The sequence below is a fragment of the Manacus vitellinus genome, unplaced genomic scaffold, assembly GCF_001715985.3.
Source record: "Manacus vitellinus isolate BGI_N305 unplaced genomic scaffold, ASM171598v3 scaffold_3_pilon, whole genome shotgun sequence".
NCBI classification, from domain to species: domain Eukaryota; kingdom Metazoa; phylum Chordata; class Aves; order Passeriformes; family Pipridae; genus Manacus; species Manacus vitellinus.
This window is the reverse complement of record NW_021940535.1, coordinates 42574464-42595895: the sequence shown is the minus strand read 5'-3', so window position 1 is coordinate 42595895 and position 21432 is coordinate 42574464. Positions and strand designations below refer to the sequence as shown.

The 21432-nt window shown below is 36.8% G+C and overlaps 1 protein-coding gene across 2 annotated transcripts in view; it reads left to right on the top strand.

Moving 5' to 3' along the window:
• CUL2 (cullin 2) overlaps positions 1-21432 on the top strand; it is a 45543-nt gene that overhangs the window by 9865 nt on the left and 14246 nt on the right. The window contains exons 3-11 of one of the 2 annotated variants that reach the window (XM_029961827.1): positions 1667-1769; positions 3631-3725; positions 6415-6520; positions 11251-11333; positions 14083-14169; positions 17168-17264; positions 17357-17467; positions 18653-18815; positions 19892-20016. In XM_029961827.1, coding sequence (XP_029817687.1) covers positions 1667-1769; positions 3631-3725; positions 6415-6520; positions 11251-11333; positions 14083-14169; positions 17168-17264; positions 17357-17467; positions 18653-18815; positions 19892-20016 — 970 coding nt within the window. The remainder of the gene's footprint in view (positions 1-1666; positions 1770-3630; positions 3726-6414; positions 6521-11250; positions 11334-14082; positions 14170-17167; positions 17265-17356; positions 17468-18652; positions 18816-19891; positions 20017-21432) is intronic. The other variant, XM_018075726.3, reaches the window with a different exon arrangement.

Below are 21432 nucleotides of genomic sequence, written 5' to 3'. Positions count from 1 at the left end.
CTGGAGCAGGTCCAGAGGAGGGCAACAAGGCTGGTGAAGGGACAGGAGCACAAGTCCTGTGAGGAGAGGCTGAGAAAGCTGGTGTTGTTTAGCCTGGAGAAGAGGAGGCTCAGGGGAGACCTCATCACTCTCTACAACTCCCTGAAAGGAGGCTGTAGCCAGGTGGGAGTTGGTCTCTTCTCCCAGGCAACTATCAGCAAGACAAGAGGGCATGGTCTTAAGCTGTGCCAGGGGAGGTTTAGGTTACATATTAGAAAGAATTTCTTTACAGAGAGGGTAATCAGACATTGGAATGGGCTGCCCAGGGAAGTGGTGGATTCTCTGTCCCTGGAGGTTTTTAAGACAAGACTGGATGTGGCACTCAGTGCCATGGTCTAGCAGCCGCAGCGGTAGTAGATCAAGGGTTGGGCTTGATGATCTCAGAGGTCCATTCCAACCTGGCTGATTCTATGATTCTTTTTTTTTGGTAGTATATATTTGGTTTGAGTATATTAAAAATTAAACATGCATTTGGAGAAAGCTGTGAGATGAGAACTTGACACTGCTCTGTAGACTAAGCTGTCAACTGTCTGTGTCCTTTACCTCCTTTTACATGGGCATGTGCTTTTTTTGTGGTAAACAAGAGGAAAGCAGATCTTATGTCTTCCTTTAATTAAAGTAATCTACTAAATCATTATTTCTAACATGACTGGTTTTATAAAGTGTATTTCTAGTATGGCTGGTCTTTTAATGCCTTGGTTTAGTAGAAAAGCATGATGTTTTAAACTAATTTTTTCAGAATTAGTTTATTTTCCCATGTGAAGCTTGACCTAATCCTTGCTTGACTTTTCTGGAAGCAAAATTCTTAATCATAAATTCTCTTCCTGACAAAGCATCAAGCAACTCTTAAAACTTGATATAAATGTTGCAAACCAAAGGCGTAGCTCTGCAGGATACTTTAAGGAGAAAATGAGCCTAAGAGTTATAAGTGTTTGCTGCTTTAAGTTAGCAAGTAAAACTGTTTTGTGTGGCTGTCATCTAAACAGGATTACTTAATTTATAATAATGGTTAAAAATGAAACAGTTTTTTTTTATCCACGCCACCATTGTGATTACTGAATTTTCAGTGTCCTCTGAAATTGTTTTACCTGTGGAGTTGGGGGCAAAATGCAGGGACAGTAAATTGTTTTGGACTCCAGGAAGGAAGACTCGAAGTCAGCTTCACCTGATGTTTGCTCTGCTCTGTATCTTGCCTAATCACATTCTTAATCTAATTAAAGCTTCTTTCCCTTATATGAAAAGAGTCTCAGTTCGTGTTGGCTGCAAATACAGAGGAAGAGTTGTGTGTGAAAGCTGCTTTTTCACTTTGAGATAATTGTATGTTATTCGTAGATGGCAAATAAGTGGTAGAAGCCACATCAGTGTGGGGCTACTAGAAGCTTCAGGATCTTAGCTCTAACATTCCCTCATCATCCACTATATAAAATTTAGTATTAATGCTGTTAGCTTAAATTCTTCCAAAGTAGTGCTTACACCAATTCAGAAAATGGTCCATTTTATCTATTTTACTTGACTATAAAACAAAACCCACCTAAACTGCATGTGTGTGAGAAAAAAGGGTTCTGTAAATCATAAATTTTGTTGATATGTTTTCACACTTTAATACCAACCTTGACTTTGAGCCCAGAGACATTTATGCTTTGTGTGTGGCCTATCCTGAACCTCTTGGAGAGAGACTTTATACTGAGACTAAAATTTTTTTGGAAAATCACGTACGCCATTTGCACAAGGTAACATGTACAGTTACTGGTGGGCACGTAGGTTTTGTTTGTTCTTTTTTGACTTTGGGAAGGGGGTTCGTTTGTATGTTTTTATGAGACTAAATTGCAGATGACAGTTCCAGAGACACAGTATTTATATATGTGGTATATGTAACACATATCACACAACATAATATTATAGATATCTGTTTATGCAACACTAAAGAAAGAATTTTCTTTCTAAGCTAACGTTACAGTTTATATAATACATTCATTGGTTTGAAAAGTTCTTTCTTTTTTGTTGAATGCTTGTTATCAAGCAATTTACAGAAATGTCTTAATTTTCCAAACGTACCGTAGTTTGTTGTTAGCCTTCTGTTTCAACAGAAAAGTATCTACTGCACTGTCTTGGAAACTGATTGTATATACTCTGCTAAAACAAACCCAACCAACTTCTGAAATATGTGGGAAATAACAAAAATGCTTGGGAGGGGAGAAAGTAATGGCAAATTATTTATTATGACAAATAACAATATTTGTATACCTGTATAGTTTTGGGTTAACTTCTGTTTCATCGGCTAAGACAGTGGATTCCATCAGAATCATGGTTTGTCATGTTGAGTAGATAGGATGGATGAACAGTGTCTCTTTGTATATCAATAAAAAGAGAAGTAGATTTAAATAAGATGCCTGCCTGCCTTAAGTGTCTTTAGAGGGGATAGAGCTCTGCAAATTCTGGATAGTGCTGCTAAATGGCTTGGTGCTATTTTTTGAGCTTATGTACCTGAGTATTTGACAAGATGGGCTGCGTGTCTTAGTGGGTAATTCCACTGGTTGCAGAGAGGATAATTCTGACACTTTGCTAGACTAAATCAGTTCACTAAACTAGCAGAGAGCTCTGCCAAAAAAGTTCTTCCTCATTATTTAGTGAGCTGAATGAGCTCACTTTGGATAATCAGGCAGGTGCCAGCACAGTAGAAGCAGCAGGAAGTAGCGGAAAGCACACATCCGTGTTTTTAAATTTGCCATCCACCACTTGTCTTTGAAATAATGTTGGAAGAGCTTTGCAAAATGCATTCTGCAGCAGAAGGCATTCTCAATTCTGTTTTGTCTACCAGCTTTCCTCTTTTACATTTTTATTACTTTTTTTTCCAATTTTTACATAGACTTCATTGCTGCTTGAGCCAGATTTTATAATTACAAACTCTAGGGAGAATTATACTTGAGTTCTTAGGATCATATTCTCCCTTACAATTCATAATAATTAGTTGAAATTGTTGAACTTATTTCTTTGAAGTATAAATATTTTGAGAAGATGAGTACATCAGCAACTTTTTAGTTGATGATTACCTTAAATTTCAAAAGATATGGGCCTAGATTAGCAGAACTTCAAAAGTGTTTTATGTTTATATGTATCTGTGCTTTGGTAAACTTGCTTTGTTGCATGGTTCTTGGTAAGTATAAGGGCTTGTCTATCCAGTAAGGCACACTGGTTTTAAATGGTTATAGTTAGGCAATTCCTCCAGTGTGCATGTGGCTAAGTGTATTTAAAACTGATGTGTCAATGAGGGAATATTTATGCAAGTTATCTCACTAGAATGATGTAAAAATACAAACCATGCGTATTCAAGCAAGTACTTTTGAAAAGATAAGTAGAAAATAATACAGTAGAGAGGATGTTGTTTTTAAATGCAAAATAAAGCAACTCCAGGTGGTGTAGCTGGTTTACCAAAACTTGGCAGTGTGAAGATATGTTAGTTTTCTGGTCATTGCAACAATGCAACAATTCTGAATATGTGATTGCTATTCCAAAATGATAATCCCATTATAACTTTCTGAGTATGCATGATATTTTCATACTAATTTTAGTGGGGGGGGTGTGCCTTCACAGAGAGTTCTGGAAGCTGAAGAACAAGTACTGGTTATGTATCACAGATACTGGGAAGAGTATAGCAAAGGGGCAGACTATATGGACTGTTTATACAGGTAAGATTTGCAAAAGAACTGTTAAACTTTTGAAATTATTACAACGATCTGCAGGTTAAGTTGAAGAATGTTGCTTAAAGAGAGCAATAGATGAATATGCCCCAGGTCAGTTTTGGAGAGAATATAGTTATAGTAGCAGAACACGAGCAAAAGGGAATAATGCCTCAGCAGGTAAGTTATCTAAGATGGTTCCTACTCTTTTTTCATTACTAATATGTTCTACCTGATGTTGCAGTGCCAAATGTATTGGTGCTAATCAACCCTGCAGTGAATTAGGTCATAGTCCTAGGGGTTCTTCTGCAAGGAGGGAATATGTTTTGTTTTTTGACAGAATGTTTTGGATGAAAGTATTTCTGAAGACCTTAAGAAGATATTCTGCTTTTTATAAAGTGGTTCGAGTTCTTTTCTTACTTGCATGCCTGCTCTCAAAAAAATACTATAAATTAGTTGACTCTGTTGTATCCCAGGTTCTAATTTGTGTAATTCTTCCAGCAATGAAAACGGATTGATTTTTTACAGCTAGTAATCTTAATGTTATTTAAAAATAGATTCCTTTAAGACTTGAGTACGCTTGCATCTGTGCTTCTAACCTGCTAGGCACTATTTGAAGCACTACTAAAATGTAAGACACTTTTGAGCAAAATTCATAAAATGCAAGACTAATCACGAGACTGGCAAATGAGACAAATGTTTTCTTTCTTTGGTGTTGATTTTGATTTGGGTTTTTTTTCACCCACCCTCCTGGGTGCATTTTGCTAGGAAAACAAATTTGGATTCAGTTTGAAAACTAAAATCCCATGTATGCTTGACTCTAAATATAGGTGATAAAACTGATGGAATAAGAAACAGTTGATATTAAAGAACCTTCTTCAGTTGTTTTGGTTAGTTCTGATGATAAAAAATAATAGATAAAAACAATGCTGGACATTAGAGCTTATCAGTGTCTTGGTGCTGTAACTGTTTTCATAGATACTTGTAAAAAATCTGGTTTGTGTACTTTTATTTCAATTAATTGGAGGGTTTTCTTATCCAGCAAATTGAAATTAAGTGATTTAAAGAAAAAAAAAAACCAGATTTTTTAAAATCTGCTCATAATAAAATCCTAAAATCTAAACACACATAGTGCTGCTTTTGTTTTGTTCCGTTTTGTCTTTTTTTTAAAGCAGTTGTAATAATACCAGCATATCAATGTATAGCAATTTTTAGTTCTTTATGCTAGTCTTGGTTCTCTTTCTGTATGTACTGATGGAGAGAGAAGGTGTGAGTGAGGAGAGCACAGGGCTTTCCTTTTTAGCAAGTTTAACAAGGAAAAGTAGACTGGCAGCTGTTGGCTTTGTTCACGTGGTGGAGACTGGGAAAAGTACCATCAAGGAGCATGCCTGCTTAAGGCTGGTGTTCCAACTCTTGTGGATGTCCTTACAGGTTATGTATGATAGTGAGCCTGTAGCCTTCTGCACAGACCTGCATTTACAGTTTGTGATGGTTATCAATGATAGCAGAGGGGTTTACAGTTCTCTGTAAGAGTCTAAAAGTAGGTTAGGCCACTGTATTCCAGTTTGTCATCACTGCACTGTCACAAGTTTTCCTTCTTTGGACTCTGTGGTGTCCTAAATTCTTTCAAGTTCACAGGTTTTCACAGCGTGTTTCTCCTTTTCTCCTTTGCTTGGCTTTTGCCTTCCTGCCCAGAGTGTTCAGGCATCACAAGTCTGGTGCAACCTCTGAACACTGAATCTCTTCAAGTGCTGGCTGTTTTCAGTGTCTGAAACCGGGCATCTCAAAACTGCTGGTTAGATCAGAAGTTAAAAAAACATTCTCAGTTGTCTCATTTAAGCACTAACATAAGAAATATTATAAGTGTAGTTATGAACAATATTAGAATTTTTCCCAGTTATCAGGGAAAGGAGACTTGTGCAGTTTAAATATGTTATAGTATTTACTTTATGGAAATACTGGGAATCAAGAGGGATGTTTTCCCAGGTCTTGCACAGAAACCATTTTCTGTTATTTATAAAAACTGTGCATACAATAGTAAATACTGAATACAAAAAAATAAACATTTATAACATTTCTTCTTTATCACTGTTAATTAAAATAATTTCTGCAAATTCTTTTCTATAAAATTTGCAATTTAGCTGTTTGCTAGTTATCGTGACCTGGGTCAGGGGTCATAACTGACAAATGTTTGCCCTCTTAAAATTGACACTACTTCCGTGTTTCAATCTGAGAGAAATGCAAAATAATAAATAATAGAAGTAGAGAAAATACTTTTAACTTAAAAATATCTCATACTCAGGAGTGTTTTTCTATCATTAATAATAGATAAACCACTATCAATCTAATACTAGTCAACTGCTCAGAATTTAGCAGTTATTTTGCATATATATGTATGAGTTAATATGGCAGTGCATGTAGATAGGTTGGATTCCTACACAAGTGTATTGCTCACCAAGAAAATGCTGACAGTGATATAGCAGGCTCTTGTTTGGTTTCTCAATTACCAACACTGTACTGTTTTAATATGATGTAAGGTCTTTTAAATTGAGGTAATTTATCTTTTCAGATTTTCCTACAAATGGCACTGGCATTGGTTAAAGGAGATTATATTTTGTAAAGACATTCCACAGTTCCAAATCTATTAAAAAAAAAAGAACTTTTGCCTGTTTTGATTAGAATATCTTCATTTCTATAGGTACCTCAACACACAGTTTATTAAGAAGAACAAATTGACTGAAGCTGATCTTCAGTATGGCTATGGAGGGGTGGATATGAATGAACCTTTGATGGAAATTGGAGAGGTAGGTATCTCTGAAAGTGGGCTGGATATAAACTGTATTTAGAAGTGCTGCAAGTTCAGCTCTGTCCTTTTACAGTTTGACTTTTCTGTGTCACAGAATAGGAATATTGTAGAGTATGTAAGCACTGAACCCTTTGTAAAATGAGAATATAGTTTTGATGTAGATAAATACTGGCAGGCGAAAAAAGCAAATATGAAAACTATTGGAGAATTTCAGTTTTAAAATATGATAACTTGCAAACACACTTTGGATTATTAGGTGACACTACTATCAAGAAAATGTTTTGAGGAAGCAGTAATTTTGTTTTTGGAAACCCTTGAAATATTACTTTTAGGCTTCTATTTCTTGATGACACAAGGTACAAAAGCTTTTTTTTTGAGATTAGTCTTCTGCACATCTTATTTTCTAATGCAAGCTGTTTTGAACTTCAGTTCAACTCAAATTTTAAAAGAAAAAGTAGGTATTCTGTGCACAAAAGTGTCATGTAGGGAGGGTTTATCTTTAAAAAAAGAAGTAATTTGTGGCAGGCACAAGGGTGTTGTCACAGTTACTAATGGAGAGGCTGAGAGTAATTTTTAAATGCTTATAAAATAAAAAATCCTGTCAGCAGTAGGACTACATTCTGAGACTTCACTCCATGCACTGCAACTATGCAGAAGTGGGGTTTGTGTTGTTTGTCACTTGATGGCTACTCCTACCATGAAGTATAAGACAATAAAGCAAAAAGACAATTTTACAGTTAAGGAAGAAGAATTCTTTAAGCTACAGTGCTTCAGTATGTCTTTAAAAAGATTTTGAAAATACTTTTTCAGTCTGCGTCAGGATAAAATCACAGCTCTGAATACAGCTGAGTACCAACTTGTTTTTTGAATGCTTGTGTGTGTATGTTTGCTTTGGGTCCATATGTACACACACTGCTAGCTGGAGAATTTATTCTGTTATTATATGTTTTGGTATCTTATATTTTTCCTTTCCTCTCTACATTTGCCTTTTTCACTACAGTAGGAAGTGAATACCTCTTCTCTTTTGCTTTGGAAGGCTAGAGAAAATGCTGCTTTTTTCCTTAATGTCAGAACTTGACCTGTCAGTGATTACAGTTCTGGCTCTTTGATTTCATTGTTTGAAGCAGGAGATCTGTGTTGCCTTTAGTTAAGAGTAAGGAGAGATTGTGATGCATGAGGAAGCACCTTCTGTACTTCTGACCTAGCTGATGAAGAGGGCACTCACTGCCAGTTGAAATTGCTAATCCTGTGGCAGGTTGGGGATGGGCTGATGCAAATTCCAGAAGCATTATGTGCTTTAAATCAAGGCATTTTAGGGAAGGAAATTCTTCTCTCTTCTGTCTACGCTGTCTCCAAGGCTTGCTATTAGTGACGTCTATAAAGGCTTATCAGAGCTTGGAAGTGCATATTGCTGCACTGTTTATGGTATCTCAAAATGGCATAAATGTTATTCCTTAGTTCCTCAGACTGAGGTTTAGCACAGCGTGTTCCCATGATTGTCAGAGGTAAATCATAGTCCTATGTGTGTGACTGTTAGTTCAGCTGCTTTGGGGGCTGGGAATAGGTCTGGGATTGTTCTTGAGTGATGCTGATGTATTAATGAATTCTCCCCATTTGAGTGCTGCTCCATTCTGAGGTATTGCCCAAAGGATGGTAGTGGCAACTTTTGTCCATAGCTTTCTGCCCTAGTTAATGTTTACCAAAGAAGAACAAACATCAGACTTGATAAACTTGGGTTTTTTGAGTATTCAATTTTTTTCATGTTTGTGGAATCCTGAGTGGGACAGAAGGGCAGTGGCACACTTTTCTTCAAGCTTCCCAGCCATTGTTCCAAGGAGGATACATTCCTAGCTCATCTTTTGGGCAGGATATGGAGAGGATCAAGATTCTTAAGCTGTAGCTGGCAGCCTTTTGTTTTTTGATGAAGGTGTTCAGATGACAATGTCTGAAATTCTACTAATGAGTTTTTCATTACCTCACTCCACAAGACTCCTTCCATTTCTCTGTAATAAATACTGTCTTTGTAATCTGGGGAGATAAAATTTGAGTTTGAGGCAGTAAAGTTAATCTCTATTCATGACTGATGTAGGATTAGGTTTGTCCTGAAAAGTAATGGAGACTTGAGTCCTACACTCTTGTATTAAATTGCAGCACTGTTTTTGGTGAATTTGTTGCTCCAGTTCACATTTCTTGACCTATAAGACACTCACCAAGTATTTCAAGTCTTTGGAAAGCATTTTCTCTTTAATAATAGTTCCTGTAGGATTCTATCTTTTATTCCCTGGATTGCACAAGGGACTTTAGCAAAAGTCCAAGTATTTCAGTTGTTTGTCACTTTAGAATGGAAGCAATTTCATTTCTCCTTTTTTAGATGACTCAGATTATCTGGCCTTTATCTACCCAAGAGCAAATATGTTTATTTTATATATAGTTCTCTTCAGTCTCAGCATCAAGTTACAGAAGTAATGCCTAGCATTTGTAAACTGTACTGTCTGTATTGAAGTTTCTGTCTCAACATCACTCGTGTGTGCTAATGCAGCTTTGAGAGCTTTTCAGTAACCTTAGACAAGTACATGCTTGCTTAGTTCTTCTGGGGTGTAACAATAGGTACGTTCCCAAGACCGGAGGTGGGTGTGTGAAGTGTGTGGGCATGGCTTCAAACAGCTCAGCATCCCGATAAGTGTTCCAGACATTCAGAAATTGTTGTCCTAGGAAACACAGAGGATGAGATCAGTTGGTGAAAATAGTCTGCCAGTGCTTGCAAGAGATTGCTTCTTTCCTCTCTTATGTTATGGATACATGGTGAAGGGTACTGCTTTTCTGAATCGAGCCCCTATCACCAATTTCAGATTCCTGAGTTTTCGATAACTCCATGGGCGCCCTGAATAGAAGGTAATTAAGATGTGCCTTCTAATTTTTTTTCTTCCCTCAGAAACAGATTCTGGAAAATGGAGAATATTGCCACATTCTGTATCACCAGTCTAGTTGAAGTAAGGTCAGTTCCTCTCTTCAAGGAGGAAAAACTGTCTTGAACTAATATATCGGCTTGCTGGATTGACCAGATTGATCTGTCTGTAGTTTATTGGACAAGAAAATTCCAGCAGACAACTTGAATCTGCTTCAGATTGGTAGCTTGTATATGAGAAGGACCACGCTAGAGACCACATTTCAGAAACCACGTTGCAGAATAGATCTACCTGAGGTTGTTTCTCTTCACCTCATAGGCACAAAAGGTGTCAGTTCTTTTTTTTTTCTTTCCTCCCACCCTTTTCTCTCCCTTCAGAGCTGGCTTCTTTCAGTCTTCTCTGCTGGATGAATTGCTGTTGTCTTAGGGAAACTTAACTGTTCTGCTACTACTCTGTAACAGGTGCGACAGTGAAAATCACTCCTAGGACAACTTTGATTTCAAAACATTATTTGTCTTCTGATTTACAAGCCAACTTTTATCTCTTCTTTAACCTGCTTATGACGCAGTTGGGTCAGGTTTGCCTTCTGTACCCTGTATTTCAGCACAAGTTCTGAATAGCTGGTCAGAGCAAATTAGTTTGTCTGCTATTTAAAAGGAAGATTTATTTCACAGAGTGGATCAGGTTGGATACCTACTCAATAGCTATGTACCTGCTTTCAGTTAAAACATACTTGATTAATATTTTAATTTTTAAACCTGCTGTGTCAAAGCCTTAGCAGCAATATTCTCTCTGTCCTCACTAAATTTTGCAGTGTAATTTTTTCCCAGTCTACTACTCACTAGTAGGTGTTTTTGGAGGTCTTATATGTGTGGTTATTACGTGTATATGAGGGATCACATTATCCCCTTTGGGCTTTACATCTGATTTTGACTTAAGTGTAAAAGCTCGTTTGAACGATTGCAGGTGTGTTTTTTAAAAATGGTATATTTTGGGAGCAATTACTTCACCACAAGAATTTGGGATAATTGAGTCCATTTGATTGATTCCTCTAATGATACATTAGCAATAGGGTGGCTAACGGTAATATGAAGGTGATTTGTGTTCCATTTGAAGTCAAACAGCTTGCCAGTGACTTTGCTTAAGCTGTGTGCATCTTAGTTTGGAGATACTCTCTGTGTGTTGGATGAAAGGATTCTGTATCTTTGACTCCTGACAAATTGGCTGGGAGACATTCCCTTTTGTCAGCTGAGGCTTATTTTACCATCATTGTTAAAAATACTGCATTTTTTGCACATTCAAACTCTCCAGGTGGAAAGGTGTGTTATTTACCTACTACTGTGCAGATGTTTTGTTCATAAGTACACTCAAAATCTACCCTTGTAACCAGCTTGCTTAGGGTCCTTATATGCATTTGAGAATACTTGATGGAGTGGAACCAAGGAATGAATCAGTTCTATCAGCTGTGTAGGAAGAATGTAGGCTGGGAAGGATGCATTTAGATACTGCCTGACTAGAAATTCTATGTCTGACACTACTAGTGTACAGATCTGTGTGATCTTCATCCAAATGCAGTCAGATGTTGTGGAAGAAAAATGTGAAAATAATGTATTAATATATTGAGAACAGGCAGGGTAGAGGGGGGTGGGGAGGGGAGAATGACAAAAGAATTAAAAAAGGAGGAAGGTTATCTAAAAATTTAATTTTTAAAATCCTGAATGAGAAATGATGTCATCTTTGATATTGTTTTGGGTTTCATTGGGTTTCTTTTTGTTTGGTTTTGTACTTTTTACTGATGTAAACTTGTGTTGTGTCCTGACAGCTAGCTCTTGATATGTGGAGAAAATTAATGATTGAGCCACTGCAGGCCATCCTTATTCGGATGCTCCTCCGAGAAATAAAAAAGTGAGTGTTTGGTTGTTTTTTGTTTTAACATAGTGTGGGGGAGGGGTATTGCACTGTTTTTACTTTGAAAAGTCTGTGGATTTTGAGTGGATTCTTTTATGTTTGGTTTTGTTAAGGTAACTTCTTACCTAATGATGATGGTCTATCATCTTTTCTCATTGTAGCTACATATTTGTGGCTTGCATGTGTAGAAAAAGGCTCTGAAAACAAAACAGTCCACTCCCTGTAGCCTCAGGGTAGTGATCTTCTCTGTTTCAGCAACCCTTCTTCCTTCTTATCAATGGGATTGGGGAGGAATTAGAATAATTCTCCAGGTCCCATAGGATGCCTCTTGCCTTTTTCACCGCCTGATGCTGACTGCTTATGGCTTCTGTGCTGTCAGTAAAGTTAAGGACCAGGCCTTGGGCAAAGATTTGCCAAAGCCAGAGAAGCTGTTTCTTTGCATGGGACCCAGAACAATTCTTGCTTATCTACCAGGAAGACCAAGCTTGTGGGTTTCTGTTGTTCAGATGAGTGCTTCACTTAACAGTCCTGCTACTTTACTTGAAGGAAATGGAAATAATTATTTTTTTGCACTTTGAGGGGAAATCATTATTTCATTTCTGAATACTTTTTTTTTTTTTTACTTCTAAACAAAGACCCTGGTAGCTACAGGGCTTGGGACTTTTAAAGTTTTGATTTAAAACTTCTACTTAACTCCCAAAGGACCCTTTTATTTATGCATAAACAGAAATACTGACATTTACCACAGATCTTGTGTGTAGTTGTAAGTTCCATCAGTTTCTACAATTCTACTGCTATTTAGGGTAGCTCTGGAGTTGCTGATGACTGGGTTTTTTAAGTGATTACTCAGGTGACCAGACTAGTGTAGGTAAACTGAGAGAGGTAATTTGACTGCTTGAGGTTCCTTTGACATGCATTTGATCAGATAAAAACTATTTATAAGGCATTAAAAACCTAATTTTAAGATTTTTATTTTTATTTTTCATTCCCAAATGATGTCTGTCTTGGATGGCATTTCTGAGGCCAGGAGGTGTTTACTTGCTTTCAGTTGTTGAACTGTAGTGCCTTTGTAACCAGGGCTGATACTACTTTATCCATATATTTATACTGTAACAATTTATTTTTATTAAAGGAGGATTCCCTAATTCACTGTGAAGAAAATTCTCCTTTGTTACATCAGGCACAGAGACATTGAAGACTTGTTTCAGTCAATGTGTGTATTTCACTGGTGGGTGGGAGTGAAAATGTGTATAAAAACTTTTTTCAACAGAGATCTGATGCCTCTTAAGAGTAATGGTGTGTATTTACCTTGAGGTTGACTGCAGACCTCACAAGGGTGTTTAGGTCAAGCTGTCACTGGCTTTGGAGGAGGCCTGAAACTGTAACAAGTTGACATTATTTGTAATTAAACTATTTGGAAAATTTTAAATAAAACTTGAGTCATTGTCTCTGATGGTTGGATCTGGATTTTCCCCCCTTCTTTATTAAGGATTCTTTTATGTGATCTCAAAGTTAATGCAATTCTGCTTCTCAAAATACGCATATAACTATTCATACTAAGTTTCTTTTAACCACTGTGATCTGCATATCATTTAATGAATTATATGAGAGAGAACTACTTATAGCTTTTTTTCCTGCTATCATGAAATTTAGAGTTCACAGTGGGGATTCCGAGGACGGCCTTTGCATGTAACTCTAGGCTGGTTGCTGTTCTTTGCTGTGATTTCGGTGGTCAATACAGTTTTTAAGAGGCAGTTTTAAAGACACTGCTGCAAATGACTTAAATGTTTTCTAGCATTGAATTCAGGAGTTCAGGGATTAAACAAAGTCTTTGGAGAAATGGATATATATCCATAAGTTACATCTGTCAGAGATGCAAGAGTATGCATGGGCATAATATTACCTAAAAATTGTAATAAAATTACTAATACATGTATGTGCTTAAAACCTCCTCTGTAATATACCTTCTTAATAGTACTTGTGTGTGCATGGTTCTGTTTATTACAGCACCTCTAAGAAACTAAAATGTATGTAGATGGGACAGTTGAACTACTTCTAGCAAGAAGATTTTGTGTAGCCTATGACAATATGTGGAGTTGATAATCAACACTGTAGTCAACTGGCTGCATATAAAACTATGTTTATTACTGTACTGGAAAAGGTAGGGGAGCAGAGCCACAGCTTTTTCTTTCAGGTGTATTTACCTGAAATCAGTGTATTTACCTGGAATTTTAAAGACTTCTGACTAAAATCTTGAGCACATTGACCTTTTAGAATCTATAAGCTCGTGCAATACAGTACACATTAAAAATAACAACAGTCTTCTTTTGGTACATGAAAATAAAGAAATACAAGTAGTGACTTGTGGTTCAGCTAAACAAAATGACTAAACTGATCTAAGAGTTTACTGATGCCAAAAAAGAGCAGGCTGTGCTCTACTACCTTTCATGTGCTGAATTAGGTGCTCCTCTAGTCCCTTAGTGAACCAGCTCAACTGCTAATATGACAGAAAACCATCTTGGCTGTTATTTCTCCAGACTGGCACAATGAGTCAATTCAGCAAAGAATTAGATGAGTGCCAAAGCAAAGCAAGAGAGAGAGAGAGAGGCCTGTGACTGAGCAGAAGGGAGCAGGGTTAGCCCCCTTGAATGGCAGAAATTCTTAAATCATGTAAGCCTGTCTTGTCTGACTGCACTAGTTAATATAGAGTTCTGAATATAACACACTTTCTCCCCCCTCCCTCTAGCCCAAGCACTCCTCCTACAAGGCAAGCTGAATATCAACTTAAGCATTTTTGTTCCAACACAAAAGGAAGCCGACAAGATCTTGAATTGTGAGAAAATTCATCTATGAAATTCTTAAGCAGAAATAATTTGGAAGTTATTCAGGTGCTATCTCAAATGACAGTGTGATTAGTACAGACTAACCAGGAGAGGCTTCTCTGCTAAAGATAACTAACACTTTCTAACTAACTGAACCTATTCCTGTCTAAGCCGATACATTATTTATACCATTTGTTTGAAATTAAAGCTATTGGAAGTTAACTTTTTAAAAAGTATTCAGAATGGGCTCTTCTAATTGACAGTAAATTCTCTAGTTAATTTGCCTCAAAAGACCTTTGGTTTGACAGAGCAGAGCAGTTCTTTTGAATGATGGAATCTTCTTTTAATAAATCCAGTATTTATTATTGTACCTTAAATTTTAAAGATGTTCTTTGAACTAGTAGTAGTACACTGTACAACACATGTTGGACTTCCACTGTTAGCTTTAGCCTTAAGACAGGAACAATATGGAATTAATATTAAGCAACACAACTTCCTTTAGCTTGTGTTTTGTAACTTTTTCCGTTTTTTTGATAAAAGAAACTTGTCATCACCTAAATTAGTGGAACTCGTGTTTCTAGCACTTTGTTTTTATCCATATTCCTCACCAAACATCATCATTCCCTCGTATCCTCCCAGATATCCTGTGATATCCCTTCAAACTGTGCAGCATTTGCTATGTAGCTCTAAGCATCCCTATTGCTTGCTGACTACTGCCAAGAAGGAAGATGTACATTTGATACTCTACCTTGATGGAGTCCCCTATTTCATTTTAGTTTTGGCAGTTGCTCTTACTACTACAACTTTCATGAAAGTCATCCTTGAAACTTCTCAAATTTTGTTGAAACTAGTCATTTGCATTACAAATTGCTGGGAGCAGAGCACCATTGGTGTAAATAAAAACCTGAAGCTGCTGCCAGACCAGGCACAGCCTATTCCATGCTGCACTTGTTTTCCTTTATCACCTTCGTGCAATCTGACCTCTGCTTCAAAAGCTTGTTTCCTCCCTTCCAGCTCTTCTGGGGAGCATGTCTCCTCTACTTTTACAGCTTTTTCTTAATAATGTGTTGTCCTTCAAATCCCCTTGGTCTGACCATTGCTGCCCCCTCCCTTCCCCCATCTGCCTGGGCTAAGGTCTGAAGTGGCCTGTGAACCGAGCAGAGGGGAACTGGGACTGGAGCTGTTGTTGCAGTAATGCTTCCTGTGTTTGTCACCAGTACCTTTCCAGGTCCAGAACCCTGCCTGTTAGAGCTGAGCTGGACTGTCTCTTGCTAGAGCCCTGCTTTGTAACATGCTAAACTCTTAGTTCTGTGGCTTCTTGCACTCCATGACATAGCACTGTGTTCACAGGCTGCATGCATCCTGCAGCTTTCCATGCTCCTGGACCCCTCCAGGCTGGAGTTACATCCAGGCCCAGGGCAGGTGTTTCACTTCTTCCCTTCTATGATTCTGTGCTGCTGCCTCTGCCATTGTAAACCAGACCTGTCAAGGGATGTTGGCACGGATGCAGGGTGTGATTACATGTACCCAAACTCAGATTTGTTCTGTTGGTTCAGCTACCACAACCAGAGGAAATCTTGCTGTTCCCTGGGCGGAAAAATCAGACCATCCCTGATGGAACCTGTCAGTTCAGTTCACTTATAATGGGTGATGAAGCTGCATAAACCATACTGTCACTGCTCATAATCTGTTAGAGAGCTAGTTCTTTACACCCACCGTGAGCCTAAGTTTTCAGATCTTAGACAGCAGTTGTGTTTGAAAGCAATACCCATAATTAACAGTGTTGTGAATGTATGAAGATGGTCTGATGTGTGTAGTACAATGACTGCTGGTATGGCTGTGCTGGTAAATCTCCCCAGCTCATGGGCATCCTCTGGAGTTTTTTTCAATTACAAACCGAAACAAATGACATGAGCAAAATTACTTCTCCCCCACACCACCCCAGCCAGGATGGGTATATGGTAAGGCTTGGGTTTGATGTATATTTTCATGGACTTTACCTTTTTTTTTAATCAGTCATGTAAATGACTCTCCTATACCAACATAAGTTTCTAATAGAGAACTCATTTTGTCTTTTTAGTGCAGTCTAGGTAAAGTAGAAGTTCTTACTCTATATACATGCATATATGTGTACATACATATTTTAAAAAGAAAAACCTTTGAAATTACAAATGCTTATGCTTAAGTGTAAATATACTTTTGTAAATCATATTTTAGTTCTACTTAACACCTTAGGTGTTAGGGAATATTTTTTTACTTTGTTGCAAAGTGCATATGAAAAATGGTCTTTTTTAGAACTTTTCATGTCTTAAGAGAAAGTCCCTGCTGTTCTGAGTGCGGGTCTGTTATTTCCAGTTTTGCAAAGGACTGAGCACCAATGTTTTTAGCATGCAAAACACTTGTTTTAATTACTTTTATTTTCAACTGAATGGAACTCAATATAACATTTTCTTGTACTCCCTGGTTTGAAGCTAATAAATTGACTGGAAAACGTAAGGTTTTCCTTTTCTGATGTATGATTAAATATTGTGACAATGCACCTGGTCTGTTATTTGTTCCACTTGAGATCTACATGTTGGATAGTAGATATTCAGAAAAGAAAATAGCGTGCTTCTTGCTGTGATGCTGGTAAAAGCTATGGATTTTTTTTGGCAGGGGCAAGAGTGTAAAGGTAGTCTATATAATAAAGGCTACAAATACAAGATGGAACTTACTGTATCTTTTGAACTACTTGCTCAGAATATGTAATTTGGAATACTTACATCCTTAGCAAACACTTGGAAATTTCATGACCTGTAAATGCTTTTGAATTACTGTCTCAACAATTCAAACGTATATTAGAGAAAGAAGAGTGCATTTTTTATTTTAAGATAAATCTTCTTCAATTTTGCCAATTTAAGCAGAGGAGTTTACTGGAAAATGTTTTCATCCAATTTTATTTCATTCAGCTATCAGATGAATTACACAAGATACCTGCATTTTCATAAATGTTTGCTTTGCCTATTTCAGTGATCGCTGTGGAGAAGACCCAAACCAGAAAGTAATCCATGGGGTTATTAACTCCTTTGTTCATGTTGAACAGTATAAGAAAAAATTCCCCCTAAAGGTAGATACATATTTCTGATTCTATGTTTTTAATTTTGAATGTTAAGCCAGTATATGCATTATTTGTCCTTTAAAAAAAATTCTCCCTTCTAGTTTTATCAGGAAATTTTTGAGTGTCCTTTTCTGAATGAAACAGGGGAGTATTATAAACAAGAAGCTTCAAATTTATTGCAAGAGTCAAATTGCTCACAGTACATGGAGAAGGTAAGACATTCTTTGGTACACATGCAATAACTAAAATCTAGTATTATCATTTTACTGATGATACATGTTTTCCTCTACAGTTATAGTTGTTCTTTGTTATGCTTTCATGCATTAGTTTTTGGTGACATGGTTAATCTGAACATAAACTACAAACCTTGCTATGGATGGATGGTTGGCATCAAAATATATCATAATAAATAATAAATTAGCAGCATGTAAAGTAAAAAAAAAAAAAAGACAAAAATAAAACACAGATCAGGTTGATCAGTATTACTTCTTCACTTCCTTGTTTTCTTTCAGTTTGGAGTAGCATAAGATGAGAGTTTTTGCATCATAGTGGTTAAAGAAGACTTTAGGTTGTTACAGAGCATTATTAAAAATTACATACTCTGAGATGGATTTTCTTTTGTTTTGCTGTGTGGTGTATAAAGTCAAGTAGTTTAGCTTGTAATTCTTATACCTCGTTTGAGAAAACAAAGATTAATACAAGACTAGGAGTCAGTCCTTGGTGCTATACTGTCCACACTACTAGTATAGAAAAGTTGAGGAGAAGGCTGTGAAATTGCTTTTAACCATAAGGAGCATAAGCTAATGGTTGCACACCTGTGGTGAAATTTAGGGATAGGCTAAGACTTCAACTAAACCAAAAGCAATGCAGATTAATTTTGCCTATTGTTAACACTCTGCAGCTGCACTGCTCTCCCTAGACTCCCCTCATATTCACAGGATGTAAGTGCTTTTATGTGAGCATTCATATGACTTATTTTATGATGCCTATTTCCTTCCTGTACCTATTGAGCAGATGTTTTATGTACAAGCAGATGGATTTGGAGCAGTAAAGTGGTTCTTATAGTCTCTTATAGTTAGGTATTGTCATAAAACTTTCTCCAGAAAGAGCAAGGAGCGTGGTAAGAGAAATGGGGGAAAACTGGTCACAAAGTTGAAGGGAAAAAGAAGTTTTGAGAACTACTGAAAGCTGCTAGTCAGTATTTGGAGTAGATTATATTATTTCAGCAATAGCCTGATTCAAAAGAGCAAATTTAATTTTTTGGCATCCTGCACACGTTCTTTTGTAATTTTTACTTATTCTTGTGTTTCATGTTACATACATATAGTGCTGTATATTCTGTTTCTATTTTGGTTGTTAGTATTTCTTCAGCTCTCAGTTTGAACACTTGTCTGCAGGTTTTAGGTAGATTAAAAGATGAAGAAATGAGGTGTCGGAAATACTTGCATCCCAGCTCATATGGCAAAGTGATTCATGAATGCCAGCAGAGGATGGTAGCTGATCACTTGCAGTTTCTACATGCAGAATGTCACAATATTATCAGACAAGAGAAAAGAAGTGGTAAGTCTGTAGTCACAAAAAGCATAAAATGGTTTTTGTTTTATTCATTTAGCATTGGGATTTCCTATCTTGTTTTCAATGGCCTTCTGTGCACTTAAGTACTTTCAGCTAACGTTACTTACCTAGAAATCCTAATTCAACCCTGAATGACGTTTTCTTTTACCATGTAATTAACTTTCATTCTTCCAAATATGTAGTCAAAACCTTCTTTTTACTGTTAACAACCCTACTTTTGGCCAGTGCTCTTTCTCTTTCCTTGTCTTAGCTTAAAAACGCACTGAAGTCCTGTGTCCTGTAGAATTGATCATATTTTATGTTTGTGTTTTCCTTTGTAAACCAATGGCTCTGTCTTTACAGATTTCTTCATCATTAATTGACAGGTTAGGATTATAGAATATTTTGGCTTCTATTCACAACCACTTTTTATTGTCCTGAATCTTTTGTGACCTCTTGTCCCAAATCCTTTTTAAAGAAGGAGATGTTCTTATAATTAGATTCCCTACCTGACTGAAAAAAAGTCTTCCTGATGACTACTACATGCTTCTTACCCTTGAAAGAATGCTTATTCTTGCATGGAAGGTGGTATCTATTATGTGAGACAAATTATTTTTTCACAGCCAAACTCAAATTGTATCTAATAATAGTGTTCAGTTTCCAGAGTGTTTTCCAAGTTTGATCAGAGCTTGGATCTGTTTTTTAGCAGGGGAAGGGGGGAGGAATAAGAAAATCATAAAAATAGCAGTTGCTTATTTATAGCTTTTCTAACCTGAGAAAAATTTCAAGCCACCACTGGCACAGTATTTCTCCATACTAACCCACCTCTCTTTTTGGATTCTCTCCTAAAGAAGCAGTATTGGAAGAGTGAGTTAGTCACAGTGTCAGGACTCAGTAAATACTGGTATTAGCCCTACTCTTTACTTTTATTATTTTGTCAGTGATCCAGTGTATGTTAATTTTTTTTTCAAAACAGTCTCGTTTCAGTCTTTAAGAAATTCTGTGTGAAATTATGATACTATATTAAGTGTCAGTTTTCAGTGTTTCTAACCATATTCTATAAAAATGTATCTCTGTTACAGACATGGCAAATATGTATACTCTGCTTCGTGCTGTGTCAAGTGGTTTACCTCATATGATTCAGGAACTACAAAACCATATCCATGATGAGGGCCTTAGAGCAACCAGCAATCTTTCTCAGGAAAATGTGAGTTTCCTCAGGCAACTGAAATTACCTATTTGATTAACAGTCTTGATTAATTGTTTGCTCTTTTCCTGTTAGTCTATTCTGGTTTTTTTCAATTTTGTCTGTATGAAATTAGTTTGGGACATGATGGATAACTTGTAACCTCTGATCAGCGTGGTTAACTGTGTGACACATGTCTGTCCTGAGAGTTAATTGTTGTGATCTAACCAGAAACAACTGCAGCTAGATATTTCTCATTGTTGCTTGTTAAATGCTGTCAGGGCAAGTAGGTCCTTTTGTTCTGTGTATGTATTTTTTCCTGAGTTTCTCTTAAGTCAGTGGCATTTGCTGTTCTGGTATATTAGGAACCAGTGATTCCATTTAGTTTAATTATGTAGTATTTGTAAAGACTTGACATCCTGCCCTGGTTTCAGTGTGATGTTTTTCACTAATAGCTTTGTAGTCTCATATTTTTATGTAGTTTCTGAAAATACTCTAGCTTAATTATTTTACTAAAGTGCATTTTCAGTTCATATGTATTTAAATTACTCAATTCCATGTTTGTTCCTCTCCCATTGCTGTTCAGACACAAACAACAAGCTTTCATTTGACATTATATTTGTACATGTGTGTACAACTTGCTGTCTAGATCTGTGCTCACTTTAGGATAGTGACTTTGGCCATCCAGTGTTTGTATCTACAGTAATACATAAATACAAGCTGTTGTAAATTCACTAATTTATTGACTGCACAGGACTGCTTACTCTTCTGTGACTCCTGTGTGCATACAGAAAGTGGACTGAAGTCTTTAGTAGTATATTTTGTTTTCATATTATTTGTAGATTTATTGAGCTTATTCTTTCAAACTTACAGGGTCTACACAGGGAAATAAATACAGAGCCATGAGGGTGGTGACAATTCACAACCTTATGTAGATAATTTCACAGTGTCTCTGTAGGGGCTCCTCCAGCTCCTGTCAGTCCTCTCTATACACAGTGGGATGCTAAAACGTAGTGCATGAAATTCAACTGATAACTGGCCTATGGAGGAAAATGTAAAGGGATCATCCAGATTTTGTGTCTCTGAAGTCAGTGTGTAGGAGAAGCAGCCGTTTACTTACTTCAGTTGCATTTTGGCTTGATTACTGTATTTATGTGTTAGCATTAATGGTTTTTGGAAAGGCTAGTAAAGGATTTTAGGGTATGATCCAAAAAATTAGATGACATGAGAACAGTATAGACCCAAATCTATGTTGGATAGCAGGACTGTAAATGTAACGTGGTCTTTTTATTTCCAAAACATGCTCTAGAACAGTCGTGTGAGAGTACAGCAGTGCAGAACCAATCCTCTCAATGTCTTAATCACTGTGGCATTAACTTTTATAAAAAAGAGTAATTAGGAAAAAATCTACAACTAAGGTAGATATGTTTATATGTA